General features: G+C 41.4%; 1 protein-coding gene across 3 annotated transcripts in view; it reads left to right on the forward strand.

The window, feature by feature from the left end:
* The window catches only part of IFT81 (intraflagellar transport 81), a 42,079-nt gene extending 29,406 nt beyond the window's left edge, over nt 1-12,673 (forward strand). For all 3 annotated transcript variants that reach the window (XM_068163482.1, XM_068163479.1, XM_068163480.1), the window contains 7 exons: nt 1,494-1,622; nt 2,414-2,503; nt 3,418-3,504; nt 5,031-5,102; nt 5,192-5,277; nt 10,185-10,230; nt 11,150-12,673. In XM_068163482.1, the coding sequence (XP_068019583.1) occupies nt 1,494-1,622; nt 2,414-2,503; nt 3,418-3,504; nt 5,031-5,102; nt 5,192-5,277; nt 10,185-10,230; nt 11,150-11,332 (693 nt within the window). In that variant the 3' untranslated portion in view covers nt 11,333-12,673. The remainder of the gene's footprint in view (nt 1-1,493; nt 1,623-2,413; nt 2,504-3,417; nt 3,505-5,030; nt 5,103-5,191; nt 5,278-10,184; nt 10,231-11,149) is intronic.
* The last annotated feature ends 12,675 nt before the right edge of the window (nt 12,674-25,348 follow it).

The following is a 25,348-nucleotide window of genomic DNA, read 5'->3' on the forward strand; positions in this document are numbered from 1 at the left end:
AAGAGAGCAGGAAGGAAACATTTTAACCCCAGAATATTTAGAAGAAAATTCATTTCATAGTGAAATGTTAAAAACTGAATGAATGCTTTTTCCAAGCCAGCACAGCAGGAGAAGGATTTCTGATCTGCAGAAACATTCAGGTCCTACATAGTGCCTGTAAGCATTCAGGGACTATACATGCATCCCAAATGCAATATTGCAGCTGTAGGATTTTCTTCCAGTACTGCTACTCTTCTTGTCAAAATACTTTGGGGTTTATTTATCTTTTATCCATTTTGGTATACAGGCATATTTTGCATTTTTAAATGTAACCCTATTTGCCACATTAAAAGAAAATTGCAAGTGTGAAAATACACAGGGCAGACTTTGGGAAGATACTCAGGTAGCTGCAGTGGGCGATGTCCTGCTAGTTCAACAGGACATTCATTGTTTAATTACCATGCAGCCCAGAACTGCCACCCAGATAGAAAGAAGCACCTAAGCAGTAGGATCAGAGCTTTTTCCATGATTGCTGCTCAGTCAGAAGGAAAGTGAATAAACACTCAGGAAGTGTTTATTTACCTACACCAGTCACCTCACAGGAAAATCACAGCAGAGACAAAGCACTGGAAGTTTTTCAGTGAAGTAGTCAACAATCTCTTCTCATTCAGTTCTGACCTTTTCCAAACTACCTTGTAGTAAAACTACAGAGCTCTGACTTCATAAAGTTCTTATGCCCAGGTGACTAGTGCACCCTTTTCCCCCTCTAGAATCCAATCCACTTTTTCTATCCCTGGGCATAACGTCCTGTCACACTCCACACTGCAGTTAAATCTGCAGAATGCTCCCAGCATGGCAGCAGCAGGTAGAGACAAATCTTTCAAACATGGAGTTGTAAAAAGGTTTGGGGATAATGACCTGGAATTCACAGATCTATGGCACTGCTAAGAAGGAATGTTTTGCTTTTTAAACAAATGTGTAACACTTAGCTTTCCTGGTATCAGAAAATAGCCTCCTCAGGTACTTAATGATCAAACATGGCTAAAGACCATTCGATCAACATAGAATTAAATGTGAAGTTTGTGTCATGTAATGCTGGAATTGGTTACTATGGCATTAGTATTCCTGTAGTGGATACAATACTTACTTAGTTTTGCTTGATAGTTGTTTACAAAAGAATTAGCTGCATCTTCAAGTTAAGCATCTGGATGTTACACGTGGAACTTCTTCAGAGCCTGACCCAAACCGCAAGTTACTTTGGGGAAACATTTTTGTGATTTCATTGAGTGCTGGATGACCAAAGAGTGTATTCACAGGAAGCTGTTACTATCCTACTGGACAGGCACTAGAGAAAAAATCAGTTTTTCTGGCAGCTAGATGATTAATCACTTTTAAAATAAAGAGATTTCAGTACTTAACCTTTTCCTCCCTTCCATTTCTTACAATATTTGGGGAATTTGCTGTGTTACTTGATTCGTGGACTCATGTTCAGCATTTGGGTTTTGTGTCTGCAGCAAGCTACAGAAGAGAAGAAAGGTATTTCTGGATATAGCTACACCCAGGAGGAGCTGGAAAGAGTATCTGCAGTCAAGAGTGAAATGGATGAAATGAAAGGCCGGACACTAGATAACATGTCTGAAATGGTGATTTTTGCTTAAGCTATTCTCTTTCTTCAGTTTGAATGTCTGGTTCCTCAGCATACAAGACTAAGTTTAATATTTTTGTTTAGGTTTTTGTTTGTTGTTTGTTTTTTTAAAATCTTAGCCTAAAAAGCTAAATCTTGACTTTTTCTCTGTAGCCCTCAGACCTGTCATGTTTTCCACTTAACTGCCTATATAGCCATAGAAACAAGAGAGAACTTCCATTTCTAATTTAAAAATATTATAAAAGAGCAAAAACCCAAAGTAGCTGTCTTTGAAATCATTAGGGCACTTTAAAGCAGCATAATTAAACCAGAACAGTCCTCAAAAAAAAAGCCCCACAAAAAACCTGGATCAAATTTGAGGTTTTAGCATGAATATTTTTAGGTGACTCTGTTTTGGCATTTTCAAACTTTATTTAATCTATGCAAGTTTGTTTCTGTTTTCTTAAGGATTTCTTCCTTTCTCTCAGTCCTCCTCTATGCAACTTCTTCATTTTCCCCTGCTTCTTAAGCTCTTTAGGCACAGAGGTTGTCTTCTGGTCTTCTCCCTGGTGTTTTCAGTTGAAACAAAGGGAGCAGAATTTGCCTTCTTTGTGTTAACACCCTCAGTGCAAGATAGGCTCTTTCCCTTTGGTAATTAGGCCTGAACTTATATTTTGTATAGTTCAGGCTTCATCACGTATCTTTTCTCTCCATATATTGATTTGCTTCTCTTTCTTTTCACATTCCTTGTTATATAAATGTACTATCAGTATCACAGTGTTAATGCACACTATTTTGTCCCTCTCTCAGGTGAAAAAACTAAATGCAATGGTGGCAGAGAAGAAGGCAAGCCTGGCTCCCGTGATCAAAGAACTGAGGCAGTTGCGTCAGAAGTGCCAGGTTAGTAGAAACACCTCTCTCCCCCTGTGTAAATAAGTCAGAATCACAAATGATTTACAGATCTCTGTACAAGGAAAACGGGAAACAGCAGAATGGACCAACAGTGATTTGCAACAGGTGGCATGTTAAAAACTGGAACCTGTTAAAGCTCACAGTGCAGGTACAATTCTGCCCTTTATAGCAATCAAAACATTTACTACACCAAGGGAAAAATTACAAAATCCTGGTTCAGAACCACAGTAAAGTTAGTTTTCAGTTAGTTTCAAAGCTTTATCTGCATCTCAGTACTAATGATGTCAATAAGGGCTCTCCTTTTTGAATGGATTGCAAGTAATACCTCATTCAAAGAGTTGAATACATTGATCCAAGCCCTCTATCATTCTGTGGAATGACAGATTCATCCATTTATTTTCAAAATGTTATAGAGAGCTGAAAAAAAAGTCATTCAGATCCACAGCTGACCTGGCTGGCTCATTGCCACAGAGCTATCCATTTATCTATCAAGAAAGTTTCCAGGAAACTAATTTTTAATGGGTCTATTACAAGTGTCAGCATACAACTGGAAAGCTGCCTTTTCCTAGCTAGCAAGTAGATTAATCCTTTCTTAATCTCTGTTTTAGAAATATTTTTCCTTTCTTCTTGCAAATGCTGCCCTGTTAACCTGCCACACTGAAGCTGTAAAAAGGAAATGTGCCTGCTGTGTTGTGGTGTGTGCAGCTGATCCTCCAGTATGCTAGTGGAGGCGAGTGGTTTCCCCATGCGTAACAAAAGCCGTGTGCCTGCTGGGTTTATGTAAGGGTCTGTGAGTGTGCCAGTAGCTGAGGCTGATGTGTGAGCCTGATGAGAACATAGAATGTCACATGCCAGTCAACTGAAGATTTCATTTATGTACCCTTTTGCCCTTTTTACATAAGGAATTAACTCAAGAATGTGATGAAAAAAAAATCCAGTATGACAGTTGTGCAGCGGGATTAGAGAGCAATCGCTCTGCGCTGGAACAGGTAAAATGGGAGCTTGTTCCTGTGTGTTAATAAATGCTGTGCAACATGTTGTTCACTGTGGGACAACGTTTTCCCTGCCTTCCCTCTGGATATAGAAAGTACAAATCCACTTCAGGTGAGTCGGTGGTGATCCACAACTATGCAATCGTGCCTGAAGCTGCTGCGGAGCAGCAACAGTGGAATGCTTCTGTTTTGAGCAGCAGCAAATGATCTCAGTGGGACATCAGTGCATCCACCAACAGCCAGCTTCAATTAACAAGGCTGTTGTAAAAGAAGATGCCTCTGCCAGAAGTCTTGCTGACCTAGATAGTATCTTTTTAGGAAATAATTTGGCCATAAAGTAAGGATTAATTTATCAAGTCAAATCTTTACATGCATTTAGCAGGTTAATGAAATTAGCAACCAATCCAGTGGATAATGAATGCAGTGAAGCTGATGGCATAGATACTTCATTAAATGTGACTGCCTTGTGTTCTTGTGTACAACAGCCCTATAGGTAGAGCCAAGAACTTGTGTGTGTATGGTTTAGGCATTATTTGAACTGTAGCACTTCTAGGAGGGGGATGCACTTAATCTAGTGCAATCCTTTGATGTGCAGACAGTTTTAATATGTTTATACAAATCTTCTTTATCTCACTACATCACCTCCTGTGAATTTTGTCTGGACTTGATTTGTCAAGGCCTTGCTCACATGAGGTATAGATTTCAAAATAACAAAGGCATACATTTCAAGTGTGGATGGATAGATAGGTTATTTTCCTGCACTAAAATCACCTTTGTAGGGCTTAATCCAAGACAAATAAAATAATGCAGATGATCTTACTATGAATTAGACCCTCCACAAGAACTATTTTACAACACTTGGGGTTTTTTTGGCAGACAAAGCTTAGTCATTGTCTTACACATGGTGACCATCACACCCACTGATAGAGCTGGAGTGTCAGCAAACCCTTGCAGTTGAACAGGATTCATTTTTGCAGCTGATGGTCTGAAAATCACATAGTGACAGAGCTTTGGAGTTGACAACTGCTGTGTGACCTGGAGTACTTGAATTCCATTTGGCTTATTAGGGCTTTTTGATAGGGATTCTTTAGAGATGGGACTGACCTGCTATCTGCATACTCCTCAATAGAATTAGTGATTGCTAATTACATACTATTAACATCTCTGTCGTTTTTAACACACATTTTGCTGATGTGTTCCAGGAAATGTTTATTCACAAGTGTATTTAGCACTTCAGATGTGCTTAGGAGCACGAGTCTTGGCAGCACTTGGGAAGTGTCTGTTAGAAGTCAGTCATATTAATAACCACCTATTAACAACCATTTAGCATCTCTGACTCAAACTGCACATCTAAATTGCCTTTCACTATTAAAGTGAATTCTGTAAAGCCCAGATTATGCAAACATTTAAGCAATTCTCAATTCAGTATTGTTTGTGTTACAGACTGTCATGGTTTATAAAGCAACACAGGGCATCCTCTCCTGTGGACTTTCAGTCTTCAAAATCTTATTCTTCTACTGCAGGAAGTGAAAGGCCTTCTTGAGGAGTGTGCTCAGGAAGAAAGCAACTACCATTATGTTAACTGCATGAAAAGGGTAAGATCGCAAGAGGGACCAAATTCTCTGGTATGAAATGAATTAGCAGGTACAATCGATATTTTTCTTTACTATGCATTTATTTGCAGGCTCTAGAAGTACAGCTGCAGCGTGCTAAAGAAGAAATGAAGGTTTATGTCTCCCCAGACCCCCAGGAGAGACGAAAGGCAATTCGGTGAGTGCGTTAATGTGTTTCCTGTGTGTTAACTTGGAGGATGTTCATAAACTAAGGTTAAAGTTGGGAATTTTCTCACTGGCATTTGAACTGGAGGAGTTCACCTGATAAATTTAGCAACGCTAAAAATAAGCATCTCAAATTCCAGTCTATACTGCTGCAAACTTACAAGTTCTCTCAGACATACCAAAAGCTTTTCCCTTTCTGCTTGGAGATTATAGACCCCAGATAGGGGGTTTAACTTGCAGCCCTGTTGGCACAAGCTCAGAGAAGCTGTGCTTCAGCTGGGTCCTGCAGGAAGTGGGGCCCTAGCAGACATAAAGCCTCTGCCAAGCGTCCCCCCTGAGACTCCAGTGTGCACAGTAGAAGGTCTACCACTTCCCAGAGAGCAACCATATGCTGCCCTTAGGTTGTGGCCTTTGCTTGCAAGTCTTCTACTCTTCTTTCAGCTATGCTAGCTGTTGCCATCACTGGTGCAGAAATGGAGGGCTGAAAATACTCATCATAAATGGATTTTGTTTTGCTCCTATTTGTAGTTCTTACTGGAGGGAGGATGAAAACTGTTCTGCACTGTCACACTAACCTTCACCTTTACACTCAATTTAATTTACTCCTGTACAGAGATAGCTGTTTCATCCTATGAGTTTTCCAGGACCCCTTGCCTTTGCCTGGCAGGGAGAGAAACAGAAAGGGTTCTGAGTTGATCTGATGCTTTTTTGATGTAGTTTTCTGTTTTAAATTCTGCCCAAGGTTGAAATGTTTCTGAGAATGAGATATTTTTGGATTAATTATTTCTAGGTAAGAAATCCAAATCTTATCATATTTTTTATATATATATATATGTATATAATTTTTTTTTTACAATTCACTGCATACCAAATCATTTTATAAAAGCATCCTGTTTAAAATGTTGTATGTGTTCAATCTTTTCATGCAACATAAAAAGTGAAAACAAAAGCCAGGGAATAAAGTCGACACGCTGCTTTGACCCCATCAAAATAAACATCAGGCAAATCCAAACCAAAGCATTTCTAATTGTCATTTGATTAACGGATCAAAATAGCTTTGACACTTTGATTCAAGGATCAAAACTCTTCAGAATTACTTTGTTTCAAAATTTTAGAACTTTGCATGAAGTAGAAATTCTGTTTTCCAGCTTGTTTTATTTTGTCCAAATCAATACTTTTAGATCCTAGCTGTCAACAAATTAAACAAGCTTTAAACTGTTGTCATTAGTTTTACCAGGTGGTCTCTGGCTTTCACCCCACAATAGTTCTCAGTCATGAAAATGTTTATCAAAAGAGTAGTTTTAAAATTCATGTTTGCTGGGTTTGATCAAAATTGGTTTGGTTTGGTTTGGTTTTTTCATTTTATTTTTACTGAAGGGAATGAATCAAAACCACTCTGATGTTTTGATAGTAGAATTGGGTCTCCTTAGAGGTATAATCATAGAATCATAAGGATTGGGAAGGGACCTCAAGGATCATCTAATTCCAAACCCCCTTGCCATGGGCAGGGACACTTCACACCAGATCAGGTTGCCCAGAGCCACATCCAGCCTGGCCTTAAAAACCTCCAGGGATGGGGCTTCTACCACCTCCCTGGGCAACCTGTTCCAATGTCTCACCACCTTCATGGTGAAGAACTTCATCCAATCTGAATCTACCTGTTTCTATTTTTTTCCATTCCCCGTAGTCCTATCATTACCTGACACCCTAAAAATCCCTCCCCAGCTTTCTTGTAGGTCCCTTTACTGTACCAAGGAATCTCTCCAGTGCATGTCATTGTTGGTTCAGTGCAGAGAGGGGCATTCAGTTCTGCCTTAAACCTCTCCATCTCACAGTCTCATCCTTCAGTATTCCTATAGCTACAGCAATGTAATTCCTTAATGTGAGACCTCTTCTTAGATTTCTCCATTTGTGACAGGTTGTTGCTTGAGATCAGTGTAATGTGTTGTGTCTGAGCTGTGGCTCATGTACAGTCTTCCGTCCCATGTGCCAAAATGCTTCACAAAATTGTTCCATCCAGAAAACAATGTAAGAACATGGCTGAGTGGCAAAGCAAAGATAGAACTCCTTAACTGGGTAATTAATAATTGTCCTACATTCCATTTGAAAGCTTCAGACCATTGAGCATGCTGACATCACAACAGGAAAAGAGAGCCAGTAGTTGTCTGTCACTTCTCAAAGGAGATGGAAAAATAATTTCCTAAGATAGCTTTACCTTTCAGAATAATTTCTGGATCTTTCTGTTGCCCTGGTGGCAGTGAGGGAAGCATCCTTAGTTCAGTGTAGGTAATCAGATGTCATTCAGTACCACCGGAGGCAGTTTCTTGTCTCATTGTGAAGTGGAGTGAAAAAAGGCAGTAGCTGACTACTAAAATGTTATGGGCAATGTGTCAAAATGAGTGAAAAAACTCCAAGGATTCCCTTGGGAGGCACTGAGAGATGAGATCTTCATCCATCATACCCTTCAGGAATCTAGGAAATTAAGATTAATATCCATCACAGAGACCTTCTGCAAGGATCTGAGGCGTGAAAATGTTTAAAAACTCTGTAGTAAACAATGCAGGGAAAATAACAGTGAGAAAAGAGCCAAAACTACTGATGTTAGGGTGGGAGAAGAGGCTTCAGAAGCTTCTTACTCCATCTCACAAACTATGGAAGACTGTAGGAAATGAAAGATTTACCTAAAAAAAGACAGCAAAACAGCAAAATTAAGCAGAAGGGTGAAAGGAGAAGTGGCTGTGAGAAAAATGTGAGTGATGATGTGAATATTCATTAGTATGAAAAGCAACCAGCTCAGCCAAGCAGCTGAGAGGAAATGGGGGTCAGACAGCAGGCACTGTCCTTTTATGGTCGTGCAGGGAAGGGGAGGGTCTGAGTTTATTCACAGATCCTAAGCAAAAAATGCTCCAGCTGAAATACTTGCAAAATGAGCATCCCCAGTGTGAGTATTCACACAGGCACACCATCAAAGCTGAGGGCTGGAACGCAGTGTGAGTCCAGCTATGTCATCCCAGGTATGGGAAGGAGAATGCAAAGGGAGCATTACCACTCTCTCCACTGTCCCTGTTTCACTTGCTAACTGTGGGCACAGGAGCTGGGGAAATTATCTTCTCACAGTGACTATGCACATTTTTGACCTTCTGTAAGAGGTCACAGCCTGTCACATTTAAATGAATTACAACAAAGTCCAATACAGAAATCTCTGCAAAATCTAAAATGAGATGGTAACTTTTGTTTTGGTAGAGATCCTTTTCGAATGTGGATGTATTTTTCAGCAGTCACTGGAATGTAAACGGAGTTAAAATGAACCGTAAATAGAACAGCACTTTGCCGAACAACATATTGACCAAAAATGTCTTAAATCTGACCCTCTTTATCAAATACCAACTCTGTTCCATGGGGTCACTTCTTAGGAATGTGAAAAGTTAATTTGCTTACTTAAAAACGGAAAGTTGTAGGGTTTTTAATGAAGTTATTAAGTTGCATTCTTTCCAGGCATCATTACAAATAGTGAAGAAAAACTTACTAGGAAAGACATCTAATCTTCTGGTGATTGCTTTGAAAGCTCTACTTGAGGCCAAATGTGTGTGAACACGTGCTGTATGCCAGTGGAACTAAGGAGGTTCAGCCTGGTGATTTGATGAGGATTGCTGGGGATCAGCTGTGCAGCACAGCACTTGGAGCAACCTCGAGGCTGCTCTGATTCGTTATGGCTGGAATTGTCCAAGAGACAGAGATCATGAAGTGATCCAACTTCATTCCTTGCACAGCCTTTCTGCAGGGAGCATGGCAGGCAGGACCAGATGGCCAGGGGCCCAAGGGCTCCAGCTGAAAGCCTGCAGGACTTAGTAGAAATGGAAGGAATATAAGAAAGGCAGAGCCTTGGTTTGACACGGCTGCTTGCCACGCTCTAGCAGAGCGTCACACTCCAGTGTCACGAAGGCTGATACTTCCTTCTGGAATCTAGGATTTCTCTATGCAGTGATCTTCTGCCCTGAGCAATTTGGAAAGTTCTTTAGATGAACCAGCTTATTTTGTATTCTGCCAGCAAACTCTCAACCTCCAAGTTTTCCTGTTGCACACAGAATATAATAATTGATTTTGTTTTTCCAGGTGAATCAGTGAAGAGGTTTGATTGTCCAGTTTAGTAATAAAAACCCCAAGTGCTTAGAAACATATCTGAAGTGTGCTGTTGTGGTTTGCATATTATATTGTCAGGTTTCACATATCAAGTTTGCCTGTGTCAGAAAGTGATCCAGCCACTTGTTACAGACAAAGGTGTACAGCCAAGATTGTTAACAATGAATGTCAACAGTTATGCTCCTAAGCCTATATTTAGGCACCTAAATGTGACGGCTGTTTTCTGAAAGCGAGGAATGCACAGTGGTCCCATCGCAGACACCGGATTTGTCAGACCTGGGGGGAATTTCTGTTTGCCTTCATTCCTGTGTTTTCCCACTCATTCCAGCACCACAGTCACAGCAATTAAGGGCTGTGGATTTGTAAACTCTGACCTTGTAGAAAAGTTGCTGTGGCTAACCTCAGAATATCAGCAGGATAAATACATTATTGAAAAGGACTCAAGTGTATCCTATCTGAGTGATCTTGCTGTTGTCTTCAAGCTGGAAGGAGCAGTAACTGTGCCTGCTTCAGAAATGTGAGAGATCCTTATCCAGTACCACTTTTCCCAACTGCAGAGCTGAGAGAACCAGAGAGATCTGATCCTTGATATCAAGAGATACGTTGTGCAATGACAAAAAGGTTTCTTCATGCTTCCTCTTCTATCTCATTTATGGACCTCCTAATATTTTAGTATTTTTTCCATGCTGGCATCATTGTTCTGTGCTATTTCATACAACCAAATAAAGCCATAATGGAATTGTTTCCTGTTTCTTTCAGAGAACAGTACACACGGATGATCCTCGAACAAGAAAACCTTGGGAAGGTAAGAATCAGGTTTTGACCTTGTGACAACATTGTACAGTTCATATTTTTGTGGGGTTGCCACAAAAGGCTGTGGGCAGCCTTTTATAAAAAGTATATTGCAACCCACAAGGAAAATTCCATCACTGCCGGCGCTGGTAACCAATACCCTGAAAAGAGATCCTGCAGCTCTTCAGGATTTGATTTCCTGCGCGGGATAGCATGAGCCTCTGGTAAGAGATAGTCAAACAGCTTAACGTGACAGCACATTCCCTGAAAACCATTTGGATAAGAAACTGAAACATGGGCATAACAAACTGTGCCAGCTTGAATTTTATGTTGTATATAAAGCAACCTGTTGAAGACAATAAATTTTGAGCCTGTCAGCCCGATCACTGTTATTAAAGGCCAGGGGATCAGCAGTGCTAAACAAAAGCACTCGTCCATTTTTAATCTTGGATGAAGCTCAGCTAAGCATGGACAAAGTTAGGTTCACCAAGTCACACCAAGCATCTTTCTTCTACTAGGCTTTCTACAAGCCAGTCTAAGAGTGACTTTTAGAGATTTGGGTTGCCACTATTAATAATCAGTGGCAGGTTTAATTGTGAAACATCAATTCCCTGTTTATAATGATAGGAATCTACTGCAGGTTCCAAGAGCTCTGTATGGAAATGAATTCAGATTTTTAAGCCTAACTCCTCAACCAGATAAGAGTATTATTTAGACAGTTTTAAAACATTGAAATAATTGTCAGTCTGCACAAAGCAGATATCTGACTCCCAAGTGCTAAAGCATTTATCACTTGCACGGAGCATTATCAACTGGAACAAAAGAATATTTCAGCAGCACATGAAAATCTTTGTCCTTCCGAGCTGCCTGTGTAAGGAATTTCTGTGCCCTAGGACCGTTGCAAAAATCCAATGCTTTTGTATCTCTCACAGAAACTACGAGAGAAGCAGAAAGTTGTACGGGAAAATCACGGGCCAAACATGAAGCAAATGAAAATGTGGCAGGATTTTGAGCAGTTAATGGAATGCAAGAGAGAATGTTTTCTGAAACAACAAAACCAAGCAGCCATTGGTCAAGTCATTCAGGAAGGAGGTAAAGATAGGCTGGTGTTATGAATTCTTCCTTTCTGACACCAGTCTAGGAAGACTCTGTTGGCTTCCTAAAGGTAACCTCTTACTAAATACTGTCATTTTCATCGCTTCTGCAGTTTGTTGTACATGAGTTGGTTTGGGTGGATAAATAAAGAGAGCAACTAACCTCTCTGCAAAACTTTTCCTCTGTTGTTTAAGCAACAAGATAACGTGGGTGGGAGGATCTGTTAGGAGGCACTAGGGTGAACTTGATCATAAATCTTGGTTTTATGAGGCTGGGAATGGCATGCATCTGCAGAGAGATCAAAGGAAAAGAAATCCCTCTCCAGGGTCACAGAAAACTTAATGTAATTGCGCTGCTCCTTATTCTGTATGACTAAGGTTACATTTTTGCAAGGCCTGGGACTTGATATTGTATAATTGTAGACCTCCTGGCTTGGCCCTCTCCTTCCCTATTGTCTTTACCCATCTAGTGTGACTGGCAAGAATGGAGCCATTTTCACTCTGAGCTGCACAGACCTTGCCTGCATACTCCTAGTCATACTTTCCTTGCACGGCTGAGTTAAACTGATTGTGCTTCCAGGAGACAGTTCATTGCTACAGCGTCAGGAGTCAGGGAGAACAATTACTTGGATTCTGAGGTTTTTTCCATTATCTTTTCTAGTTGTTTTTAGCAAAGGCATTTTTTCTTGCATATATGCTTTCTAATTTTTCTGGGCTGCCCATGTGGAAGTGTAAACAGTGTTCAACCAAAGGCTTTCTCCACTGCAGAAATGTTGTGCTGTCTGGTCTGTGCAGCGCAGTTTCAAAGTGATGACACTACCCAAAGAGAGTCATCCCAGGGATGGAGGCTTATTGATGGATGCAAATAAGGCACGGTGGCCCGTGCATACTTTAAAGGTATGCCAAACACCTAGACAGGCAAGGCTGCTGTGTGCTCTGGCTTCAGCCCATGACCTACAGGCAACTGTCACTGCCCTTAAAATTGTGTTATGGGCCTCCCAGCTGACCCAGGAGAAGAGGAATGTAGGTGAGGCTTGAAACTGTCCCTCACGCTTCATCATTTCAGATGAGCGCCTCTTGGCCACAATCAGAGATCAGAAGCAGGGAGAGAAGTCTGCAGGACCAGAACCCTTGCTGTTCTGACAGACAGTTGAGGGTTGGATTTTTCCCCAGTTTTTCCTGCCTAATCTAGAATGTCTCTTCAGTACAAAAAATACTTTTGTTCTCTCTGGTACCTAACTTTGAGATCTTCTGTTGCTTTTTGTTTTGAGAGAGTTTGGTAATTTTATAGTTCCTAGATTGCCTTTGCATTAAATATATTTGTTAACAGAACTAAAATAAAATCTGATTATTGCATTTTGATTGTCTGGTATTCTTTTGTTTTTCTTCTCGTATTTCTTAAGTGAATGAAGGTCAATTGTTAGTCACCAGCAGCTTGCTGGGCCACAGGAAAATGAGGTTTGAATGGCCATTTCAGGGGTCCCCAGAGGGTTCAAAACTGCCAAAGTGTGTGTGTATGTGTACAAGGAGTGGGGCTCAGATCCATAGAGTCCCAGGACATCCTCATGTAAGCCCTTTCACACTGCTGAATAGCTGAAGATAGGCTTTCTCAACAGCTGCACACTAGCCTTTCCCAGGACAAGGAGAAGCAGAGTGTTTTCCTTTGCATACAGTGTCAGTGACTGTGGAAAGAAGGCTTTGGTGTGAGACACAGGTAGAGTTTGCTGGGGTGGTGAGATTGTGCTGCATTCTTCCAATGAGCTGATCACTGTACATGGCAGGAGAATGGGCCTTGGTAGGGCACTGAAGGGAGGCTGTATTAATCTGGAAGTGAGAAGCTCAGGAAAAGGACTTACACAGGCTATAAAGCGTGGGCACAGCCAGCTCCAGAGACACCTCCCCACTTCCTTGCTAGCCCGGTGCCACTATTAGCAGACATGGCCTGTGTTGCACAGTGGGGCCTGCTGAGCTGAAGAAGAATGTGATAGTCACATACCTGGGCTTCCAATGCTGCAGAAAACTAGCCAGCAATAGTAAAAGTACACAGACAACCCAATATGAGAAATGCTGAAAACATGGGATAATCACCAAAAAAGGGCATTTAGGTTACTTGGGAATCAGCCTATGGTTTGGAGTCACCAGACAGGGCAGGGAGAAAGAGGATTTTATATCCTTGAAGTCAAAGCTTTGAACAAACCCCTAGAAACCCTATCTGACCAGACTATTTATGCAAATCCATTCATGTATTACATGGATTAGCCTGCTGCCCAGGATAAAGCCTGGCTTTTGAAACTCATAGCAAGGATGTAGAGTAAGATTGAGTATAATCATTTTCTGTTTTTCTCTACAGAGTTACCCTAAAAATAGTTCATCTTTCTTCTTTGTAAAAACAGTTTATTGCTAGTTACTCAAAGATGACGTGATTGTTGTTCTGATCTGATTAGTGTTCTGTCATTTGTACTGCACCAAGAAAGGGCACACAGATTATACGCTACAGCAGCAGCAAAATGACTTTCTGAGACGAAGCAGAAAATGATAGTGACTTTTATGAAAGGAAAATTGGAAAAACTCAGATGCTATATTTAGCTGTTCATACAAGTGGACATTTAATAAATGCAGCTTTAATGGATTCTGTTCACTGGCTTGGCTTTTCCACCTACTTACTGATTTGTTGGGAGCTTTCACAAAATCTTTGACTTCCACAGCTTTATCTTTACTTCCTAACTTGCATCAAAAAGCTTACTTCTCTCTCTTTTTCTTTTTAAATTCTTTTATTATTAATAGCTTAGGTGGTTAACTAATAAGATTAAACACACCCCATGGAAAAATACCTGCCTTTCCCTCATGAAGGTCCAAAGAGATCAGAAATGTGCACAGCTAAATTTGGGGCTCCAGCACTTACCACATTTCTTCCACTTGGAACACTGATCCGAGCAGTCACTCATGAGCAGCAGCTGACTTGGTTTCAAAAGGCTTCTCCTTATCTTTCCCCAGACCTGGATGAGGAAATACTCCAGCTATAGAATGACTATAGTATTCTGCAGCTTTGTAGAATTTATTTAGTCATGCTGGCAAGTTCCACAGGGACCTGAGAGCTGAAATAGTTACACTTTACCTACTGTTATGTGACCAGCCAGTTGACCATCTAGATACCAGATACCATTTTACTTCCATTTGAACTAATAAATAAATGTTCTTAAACTTCCTTAAGTAACCCAAATCTAGGATTACTTGCTTGTGTATCTTTACTTACATGGATGTTACTGCTAATGGAGTCATATGCATAAAGTAGGACACAATAACAATAGTTAGGCCCTACTATTGTACTATGTCTAAATATATTGATTTCCAGTGCTTCCTTGATAAGATGTTCCTACAGTATGATGCTGCTACTGTTACAAACACCAAGTGTTTAAGAACAGTTAGTGCCTCCTACTGAGGATATTGTCATTAAAAGCATGGAGAGTGTAGTACCCAATAAGCAATCTGAAATCTGTTCTCCAAGTGACTTGCTGGTTCAGCAACTGGAAATGAAGTCCAGAGCTGCTTCTCTTTAGATCACTATTTCATGTCTGGCCCTGATGAACTGCAAGGGAAAGCTCACTGCTAACTACCTGGTGGCTGTCCTCAGCAAGTGATCTATGCAGAGCGCTTTGGCACTATCAGCCCAATTCCTAAATCACCACTCTGGAAGTGTTTGGTGAGCCTGGAGCCAGCTTCCAGATGCAGGCAGACAGATGGATGACTGAAAGACCTCAGTGACTGAAGTGCTGTCATCCAATATGTGTCCCCTTGGGAGAAAGGTCATGGCACATTGACGCAGTGGAGTGTGGGAAGCGGTTTCTTCACCACCTTGCCTGTGGATGGGGAGAGCACTGATGCTTGCAGAGCTGGTTTCTCTTGCTGGCCCTGTTTTGCTCAGATTTCAGTGAAATAAAATAAAGGCCTGGATCTGACTGTGGGCCCTGTGTTATCATTTGTAGCAGCATTTTCCTGCTGAAGGACTGCTGTTAACTCTTCAGCTGCCTTTTCTCGACTGCAATTTGGAATGGAAACAGAACTGACATTTTCATGGACACGCCAGTGTTCCAGTGAGGAAGTACTACATGAATCAACAATTTTATCACAAGGTACCACCTGGCTGGGCAACACCCACTCGGGTCGTTGTTTTTTAACAATCAGAACTTGACCTATTTCCATCTTGCTTAAAGAGTTCTTTAAATTCTCTGCATGAATTTAAAAGGGCTTCTCCAAATTCTCAGCGTCTGTTTCTGTACCTTTAGTTCAGAAGCCATCTCCAAACTCCCAAGGCAATCTGGTTTAGTCCAAGGTCACTGGGTGAAAAGGGTATTTGTCACAGTTGCATGACACTGATTTTCATTATTCCAGTTTACAGAGCTGGGAGCTGCTGCATCGCGGTGATGTCAAACTGAGGAGCTCTGGAGTTTGAGGTGGGGGGAGGGGGAGCAAACATATTCCAAATAACCAGCAGGAACTGTGAGACAAATCATGCTGTCCTTGCTTTCACAAACCCCTCACTGACTTCAGTGGGAGTATTGCCAAAATAAGGTCTGCTGGATTTAGCTCTGTATTCGTCCCTCTGACAGAACAAGCAGGAATTAAAGGGCCAGCATTAGATTTATAAGACAGAGACTGTAATTATCTACAATAGCTACTTTCATCCAAGGCAAATCAATGTTCCATTCGACACATCCTCATTTGTAACAAAAACTAAACATTTGTGGAAGTTTTCCTCAGCACAAACAATCAAAATACACAAATCCTTGGCAATATGGTTTGATGTTTATGAGACATCTCTGAGAGGCTGTCTTGCACAAGAGGAGTGCTGAAGTGTATTTATAGTGTTTAGCATGAAAATACAACTTCCTGCCTTACTTTGCATCCAAAGGCATTATTTATATTAGTTTTTAAATACATTTTTACCTTCTTGTTTTGGGGGGGGGGGGGGGGGGGGGTGTGTGTTCAGTTGGTTGGTTGGGTTTTGGGGTTATTTGGGGTTTTTTTGTATTTCCACTCCTCACAGTTCTAAAAAATATCTTTTTGCAAACGAGGATACACAAAGCCAGCATCTCTGAATGCCAAGAACTCAAGTTCTTCTCCTGCAAATGGATCTCCTCAAGCCAATGTCTATTAAGCTGTTTCAGTCCAGACTCTCATTACAGAAGAGAGTTTTAAACTTCTAGATTATGTTGCAGCTGCTCAAGTTTTAAACCCACTCATGTATACAATGAGCATTTCATTAGGTCTGCTCTTGGAATAGGATAAAGCCAAATCCTGCACATTTTACTAACACCAGGAAAAATGCAGCTGATAGGAGCCTGGAAAATGGGATCTTACCATTTTTCAAAGATAAATTTCTTTCTCTATCCCTAATTGTTTTTTCCCTGGAATGGAATAGAAAATAGGCCTGGAACTTAAGGATCAACAACAAGAGAACCGTGAAGGCATACACAGCATGCAAGTTACAACCACATAAGGGAAATAATGACAGAACTAATCTTACATTTTCTTCATTATGAATTTTACAACTGGTTCATACTGAAGAAAAATCCACACAACTCTTGACTTACATTTCCTACAACTTAATTTTCTACAAGTTGTGGCTTTAAAATGCTTGGGGTTTAGTTGGTTTTATTGGATTTTTTTTATTGGTTTTGTCTGCTTGTTTGCTTCCTGTATTACTGGGTTTTTTTTTTAATAGCAGTTGAAATTCTAGGGGTATAAAATACGAATTCTGAAGTTTACTTTACAGTATTTCAGCATTTTCTTGCAAGTAGAATAAACTTCTCTTTATTAGAATAAACCAAACCAGGTTGGAAGAGACCTTCAAGATCATCATGTCCAACCCATCAACCAATCCAACCCACCCAAACAGCTAACCCATGGCACCAAGCACCCCATCAAGTCTCCTCCTGAACACCTTCAATGACGGCGACTCCACCACCTCCCCGGGCAGCCCATTCCGTAGCGCAATCACTCTTTCTGTATAGAACTTCTTCCTAACATCCAACCTGAACCTCCCCTGGTGCAGCCTGAGACTGTGTCCTCTTGTTCTGGTACTGGGTGCCTGGGAGAAGAGACCATCATCCGCCTGTCTACAACCTCCCTTCAGGTAGTTACACCAGTGTTAGGCAATTCTTTGCAGTTATCACAGAAATCCCAGAGCCATTAGTGAAAAATTACCAAAAGCAAAAAGGGCTGAGTAATTTGGGATGCTAAAACCTGAACATCTCAACATTACAAACCACATGACAGTGATGCATTGTCCTTATCAACTGCTGTTTAAATGATGCATTGCTCCAAGACTGCATTCTCTGGATTGCAGCATTCAAAACCTCTGAATTATGTTAGGTATTTATAAAACGTTGCATCCTTCTCCCTTACTCCGTGCTTTAAAGCTTGCCATGTTTTTATAGCATATTAAAAAGAAAACAGAACTGCATCAGAACACTGAAAGTCACCCACAGACAACCTGTTCCACTAATATTTTACATTGCATCATTTTCACTTTATGTAGGCTGATGAGACTTCTCAGGTATCTGCATGAATGAGCCACAGAACAGTGTGAGCTCCAGTTAATGCTCAGAGGACAGCAGTGAGAACTGGGCATTTATTACTTCATGGGCAATGATGATGTCATCTCAAAAATTAGGTCTCCTTGAGAAAATCTCTCCCACAGCTAGAAAGCAATCTGAATTCTTCTATCAGAGGTGGAGTGTGTCATACTGTATAGTGGGTTATTACTGTTGTGCTCGATGTTACTTTATTGACTACAATCTACTTCGACCACTTGTACGTGAAGTGCATCACTCTGAAATCTCAATACACCAAAGGCTCTTTTCTGCTTGTTGATTTAATTGAATCAAGCGAAGGTGGATTGTAAAATATGAGAAGAGGGAAGGAAAGAACTCATCTCCTGGAAAAAAAAGCACTATAAATATTTTCTGGGATCATTAGCACAACCTTGTAACACCTCACCCCGTGTAGCGGAAAGAATTATACAAGCCTTTTATGAAATGGCTGCAAAGCGCTCACAGCTCCACCGTAAGAGGAAAGCACACATCCCATAATTCATAATTCTGTTATCAAAGCTACTTTCAACCTCTGAAGGGATTCACTGGCTGGTGATTCGGCAGTGTCAGACAAATGTTTGACTTTTATTCTGACACTTCAGGAAGAATTTGATTGAAACTGTATATGTCAAGATAACACCCAACAAAGTGCCCCTCTTGCGTTCGCCTCAGGATATTTTTGGCAACACCAGAGGCGACCTTGGAGGGAGCTGCTTTTCCAATTTAGGACTTCATTTGGTCTAAGAGAGTAAAATTATACTCTTTAATCCTTTTGGGTACCCCCAAATAAGGCAGTTTGATGCAGCTGCAGAATTGTTTTTCTGCACCTTTTTCACAGTGCCCAATCTGTTAGGATAAGAGTTATTTTGGGTACTCAACAGTTAGTTTTTGAATGCAAACATAAATAGCGCTCTGAGGTATCACATGGACCTCAAAAATACCATGCAATCTACACGAGCAGTGGTCTTTTATGTAATACCTTTGCTGCTTTTGAACTAGTGTCAAAAAATAAGCATTAACCTTTGTCTTTGCTTATAGATATGAAGAGTTTGATTTCAAGCCAGAGCTCACCCAGACTTGATGTAAAGTCTAAATGAGGAGAGTGGTAATGCTGGCAAAAGCTCGGTGATGGGGCTGCCACCTGTCCAGATCACAGCAGAAGTATTGTTTGTCAAGCTTCAAGTTTAAAAGCCAAGGTTAGGAGCCAGGTTCTCTGGACATCTACAGTAGGGTGATTGTTTTCTTCTGGCTTGGGTTTGCCAGCTGTGCAATTGTATTGGTAAAATTGTATTGCAGATAATCACTTGAGATGTTTTTAATAGTTTGCACTTAATTGTCTATGTAAGCAATGGAGTTTAATTCATTTGTATTACTCTCTGTCACAGGCATACTGCAATCTGTAACAAAATGGAATGAGTTTGTTGCAATGATCATGCAGTGTCACTGCGGGGGAATAACAACTGAACTGACAGAGAACAGTGTTTGTGTCATTTATCCTGTACAGTATTTACTTTCCTCCATGATCACATCCAGAGTGTAACATGGACACCAAATCTTGCCATGCCAGTGGAATCAACCTGACATAGGTGGTATATGCAAATACAGATGTAAATATACAGCTGGGAAGTAAAGTGTTTACTTGATCACACTTAGGGTCAATGCATATTTTTGTAGCTCTGTCATGTGATGGCTCCAGTTCTAACTCCAGAATATCCAGTTCCCTGATTTTATAGCATTGTCATGTGAAGTATTTGTGGGCAGCTTAAGAGAAGTAGTTTTGATCCTGTGAACACAGCTGTACACTTGTGAGCATGACTACATCAGCACAGACACCAATCAGGGTAAAGTTGGTATAATTTTCACCACAGGATTTCCAACTGATTAACAAACAACTCTCCGTTAACCATACAGGCAGATAAACAAGTTGCTGCCATTTGGATTATTTTCTAGGTGAACAAACCATAGTAGGGAATGAAACAAAAGCAAAGCTAGGAATATAGTCCTTGTCTCTGGGCATGCACAGGATTCCCAAGCTGATCTCCCTGAAAAACCTCCAGGCTCCTGTCCCAAACATGGTGCTTAGGCTCCTGAACCCTTGTCCTAGCCCAAGGTTGGGTTCATTTGAACACGATACATTAAACGTCACCAAATTTCCCAGTGCAGCAGTCAGTGTCCTAGCTTTGAGTGTCCTTATTTGACCCCTGCCAGTCCCTTAGAGCAATTCAGAATTAAAATGTCTGTACATGGGCAAGGTGATCATTCACTGAAATGAGTAACAGAAAGGTGTAACAGATACAGACGAATCTGAGACAAACATAAAGCTGTTTCCTGCAGGAGTTTTGAATTAAACTGTAACGAGGAATTTCAGACATAGAAAGCAGCACAACTGCCTTCATTGAGCTAACAAAACTAAATGTGAGATTTTCTCTTACCCTGAGATCTTTTCTAATCCCAGAGAGATAACTATCAGGAGCAGCAGTCCTAAATAGAAACCCTGTGTCTGTGCATGTGCACGCATGCATGCAACCAAGATGAGGTCTCTGGGTTACAAAGCAGCACACAGCACTCTAGGGCAACTTTTTCTTGCTGTGCCTATTCTGTTGTATTGGATTGGACTGAGCTGGAGTTAATTCTCCTCACAACATCTTTCTAGTGCTGTTTTTTGCAGCAGTAGTTGATAACACAGCAGTGTTTTGGCTGCTGTTGAGTAAGTATTCAGGCTGTGTCGTTTCAACATTTCCCTGCCCCAAGAGTACATTGAGGGGTGGACAATATCTTGGGAGGGGACATGGCTGAGCCAGCTGACCTAGACTGGCCAAAGAGGTATTCCACACCATATGACATCAGCTCAGCTATAAGAATGAAATGAAAGAAGGAAGTGGGGGATTCATCCATGGCATCTATCCTCCCGAGTAACCACCGAGAGGCTTAGAGAGCCCTGCTTCCCAAGACCGACCATCGTCCTGCTGATGGGAAGTAGTGACTAACATCTCCCTGCTTTTTGCTTCCATGAGGTCTATTGCTGTTTGCTTATTATTGTTATTAAAATTGTTTCTATCCTAATACTGGCTTTTGTTATATTTTTTCCCCTCTCCCCCTGTACATTTAAGAGGGGGAGTGGTAGAGCGGCTTTGGTGGGCATCTGGCCTCCAAGCCGGGGCCAAACTACCACATCTGTGTACACATTGTCAGCTTTTTACAAGTGTCTGCCTTGTACTGTAGCAGAAACTTGTTGAGCATATAACCTAAACCAGAAATGACAGGAAGTCCTATTTCCCCTTAAACATCTAGAGAAGGAAATGAAGAGACTTTTAATATTATTCAATGTTTTAAAAAGATGTAAAGATGCATGAACGTGAAAGCATGCCAGGGGGATAACTGTCTGGCTTAGAACATGGTGATGGATGAGAGGGTTTGTGCTTCTAGTTTATTGCCCCAGGCAGTGGTGGTCGAAGCTGCTGCTTCTGCTTGCCTGGTCCACTCCTCAGGGTACTGGCATGCTGGAATAGGTTGGCATTAGACTTCAAACAGAAAGGCAGCAGATTTATCCCTAGAGCACTACATTTTGTTGTCATGTGTGAGAACAAATCCAGGGGACCCTCATTTGATGAATAACCCATCAATGGTGACAACCCCAGTTTAGTCTGATAAATTTAACCTTAAACAAAAGCAACATTTATTGATACAAGCATACACCACAGAGGAGTAAACCCCATTTTCCCCATGACAAACTTCAGTCTCAACAGAACAGATAACAATTAACTGTTCACATTATTTCTTGAAAAAAAAGAAATCAATTGGAGAGTCATGTTCAAAACAACCCACAACTTCTCAATGCAAAGTCAACATTCTCACAAGAAAACTTACACTGTTGGAAGAACAGACCAAGGAAAAGGTGCTTTAGACAAGGAAAACAAACAAACACACACCACTCAAATAGCTTTGAGGAAAATGCTCTCCTTACCTCAAAGATGAACTGTGCAGTAACAGACTGCATACTAGAATCAACTGAACTCCTCACAGCAGGCTCAGCGATGCTGACAGCACTCTATTCTCCATGGAAAGGCATGGATACTGGGGTTTGATAGGATGGGAAGTTGTCTTTGACACAGCAGCCGTCTCAGATCCAGTTTTACCTGCAAATACACAATGCTGATGCAATTTATCTTTGTTTGAAACACCACATGTGGCTACAGCCAGTTTTTCTAAGGCGGCATTCAACAAATAGAGTGGTTTGCAATGTTGTTGCTTCACTGATGCATAAATATTGAATACCTAAACACAACATTAGCTAATTACACTGTGGGTAATTATTGGTTGGAGATGAAGCATACAGTAAATAAGCAAGGGTTAAGTCTCTTACTGCACATACTGTGGTTGTTCCCTGAATACAATGAGGAGGTAGATTTCCAGGACATTAAATCCAGCAATGATTTGCACCTGGAATCTAAAAAGAAGGGGGGAAAAATAGATGAAGCTTCTTAATTTGTGGGGTGCTGCACAGACTGTGTGAAGTTTAAGCCCAAGCTTCTTCAAAACCAAAATCCCTCCAGTGAAATAGTTGTGAGAACTCTGCTTTGAACTGAAATCATGACCTGGTATGTACTAACATATTCTGTACAGTTTTTCCTTACAAGGTACAGAGAGTGAACCAGAATTCACAGAATGCTGTTTCAAAAGAGAAACCACACACACATACACTCCACACACACACACACTCCACACACACACACACACTCACAGTATCACAGTATCACAGTATCACTTAGGTTGGAAAGGACCTCGAGGATCATCAAGTCCAACCTATCAACACAGACCCCATGACTAGACCATGGCACCCAGTGCCTCGTCCAATCTCCCCTTGAACGCCTCCAGGGTCGATGACTCAACCACCTCCCTGGGCAACCCGTTGCACTCCACACACACACTCCACACACACATACACTCCACACATACACTCCACACACACACATACACTCCACACATACACTCCACACACACACACACACTCCACACACACACACACACACACACACACTCCTGCAGTTAGACCAGAGGTAGCAGTAACCCCAGCCAAAGCAGAGCCATCAGAAAACGTGTTCTACAGAGAAGGTTTTCCTTCCCCACAGGATTGCTGTTTCATAGCCATTAGCATTAAAAAAAAAAAGAATGATAAGAACATCTCCCCACACCCATGCTCCTCCAGCTGTAACCACCTTGTGCTTCATCAGCAAACTGCTTGTATGACTGATGCTAAGAGTTTTGGAGAACTGACCCATCTGAAACTTCCTCTTCGAGGCTTGTTTGCAGCCACACACTGTGGACACACCAGCCACAAGCACAGGATCTGTGAGGCTCTCTACACAGAGTCACACTGCTAGCACAACTTTTTTTATTATTTCAAATAAATTATTTTCAGTGCTGCCAACAAGCTGGAAGGGTCTACACTAAGATGAGGGGGCTAGTTGAAGAGCATGAAGGAAGTTGGGTCACAAGCAGAGCATGCTCAGTCCCACTGACAGTGCCTGTGGAGCAAAACAGCGGTAGAGAAAACCCAGATTGCCTGGATAGCAAAGCCTATGAAAGACAGCAGCTCTGCATTCAAAAGGATCCTGTTCCAGGTGACTTTAAAATCCTCCACATTAATATACTCATTTGATGGGCCACACTAGCACAGAGTGATGCATGTTACTGAACAGTTAGGAAAAATCAGCAGTTAGCCTGAGAGAAGAGGTGGGACTGCTCTGCTCTGCTCTGGGGGACCATAGTCTAAAACAGCTTGTGAAAATGTCCTTTCAGTTGTGCTGGCACAACTCTTTGTGAGGCTGCACAGTCAGGCTTATCAGTCTCCTGGTGAAAGATGATTATTAACCCAGTTTATAGCCACAGATAATTGTAAAAGCACAACCAAAGGGGTAGGGAGCAGCGGGCAAAGGAGCTGTGAGCAAGTAGGCAGGGTCACAGAGAGCAAGGGTCTGGAGCTTCCTAAGTTGCCTTCACCATCAGAGAAGGTGTTCTGCAGAACTGCACCTACCATCTGCAGTTTCTGTTGTCCTCAACATGCTTCAATGATCAGCTTGAGACATTTTGAAGACAAATTAAGAAAAGTAACAACTCTTGTATTAAAAAGCTCATAAACAAAGGTGAAATCTCCCCTTCAGCACAGCCTGCTCCCCCGAGGGTATGTGGAGGGATGGCAGAGTTAAATAAAACCTAGACAGAAACATTTTATCATTGGAGAAATGCTCACCAGCCAGTCTGCTGGAAGGCAGGAAATTAACGCTCATAACCTCTGATCAGCTTGATCAGCAGTGTCGTGCTCCTCTGCTTTCTGTGAGTCTCACAAAACGAAACACAAAGATGCAGTATGATCACCTGGGCTCTTGATTTTCCAAGGAATGTTTTCCCCTCCATAAACTCCTTGTCCTTCCCTCACAGAACCTATGCATCTGTTAAACTAGAACATAAAGTTCTGGAAATCTGCAGATCTCACACACGATGGTATAAATCAGCCTAAGCCACTTTCCTGATGTAATGTCTTGGACAGATCCCTCCTGACACGATTTTGGAACAACCAAAGAGAAAATAGCCTGCCCTAATTAGTGCACCCCATTGTTTACACTGGGCTTGTAAGACAGGACTTCATGAGTTTTATTGAGCACTGCATTAATGCCCAGACACACCGTACGTGTTCTGTAAGTTAATATGAGGTGAAACACCACAATAGGGAGATTATAGAAATGCTTATGTAAGAAACTGTGGAAAGCTCAAAGCCATTGGAATCCAGTTATGAGCAGGCAGTTCAAGTAGACAATAATTTTCAGTGTCTTAGGCAATTAAAATGTAAAACATGGAATAAACCCCACACCATGTGTCTTGTTTATGGCCAGCTTAAGGAACGAGTGCACGGACGATTACATGCTATGACAACCTGTTCTGGATCTATGCCTCTGCAAAATGAAGAGAAATGGGATGCAAACCAAAGATTTATAGCTATTCTTCTGAGTAAATGCTTTCATCCTGAGCTTTTTAAAAGATATACATAACATATACAAATAGAATAGCATAGATAACTGCCAGCAATTCATGCAGTATCATTAAGATATGCGTTAAATGTCTTGCAAGATCAAAATGCCTGCTTATAGGAAATGATAGACTCTCCTTATGATTAATAGGATGATAATTATTAAGGCAATGAGTCACACATGCTATAACCCTCATGAAGGGCCACAAGGATGATCAAAGGGCCACAAGGATGATCAGAGGGCTGGAGCACCTCTCCTATGAGGACAGACTGAAGGAGTTGGGGCTGTTCAGTCTGCAGAAGAGAAGGCTCCCAGGTGACCTAATTGTGGCCTTCCAGTATCTGAAGGGGGCCTACAGGAAGGCTGGGGAAGGACTTCTCAGGATCTCAGGTAGTGATAGGACTAGGGGGAATGGAATG

This window comes from Melanerpes formicivorus, unplaced genomic scaffold (genome assembly GCF_026170545.1).
Source record: "Melanerpes formicivorus ecotype bairdi unplaced genomic scaffold, bMelFor1.0.p_v2 SCAF_72, whole genome shotgun sequence".
Taxonomy (NCBI): domain Eukaryota; kingdom Metazoa; phylum Chordata; class Aves; order Piciformes; family Picidae; genus Melanerpes; species Melanerpes formicivorus.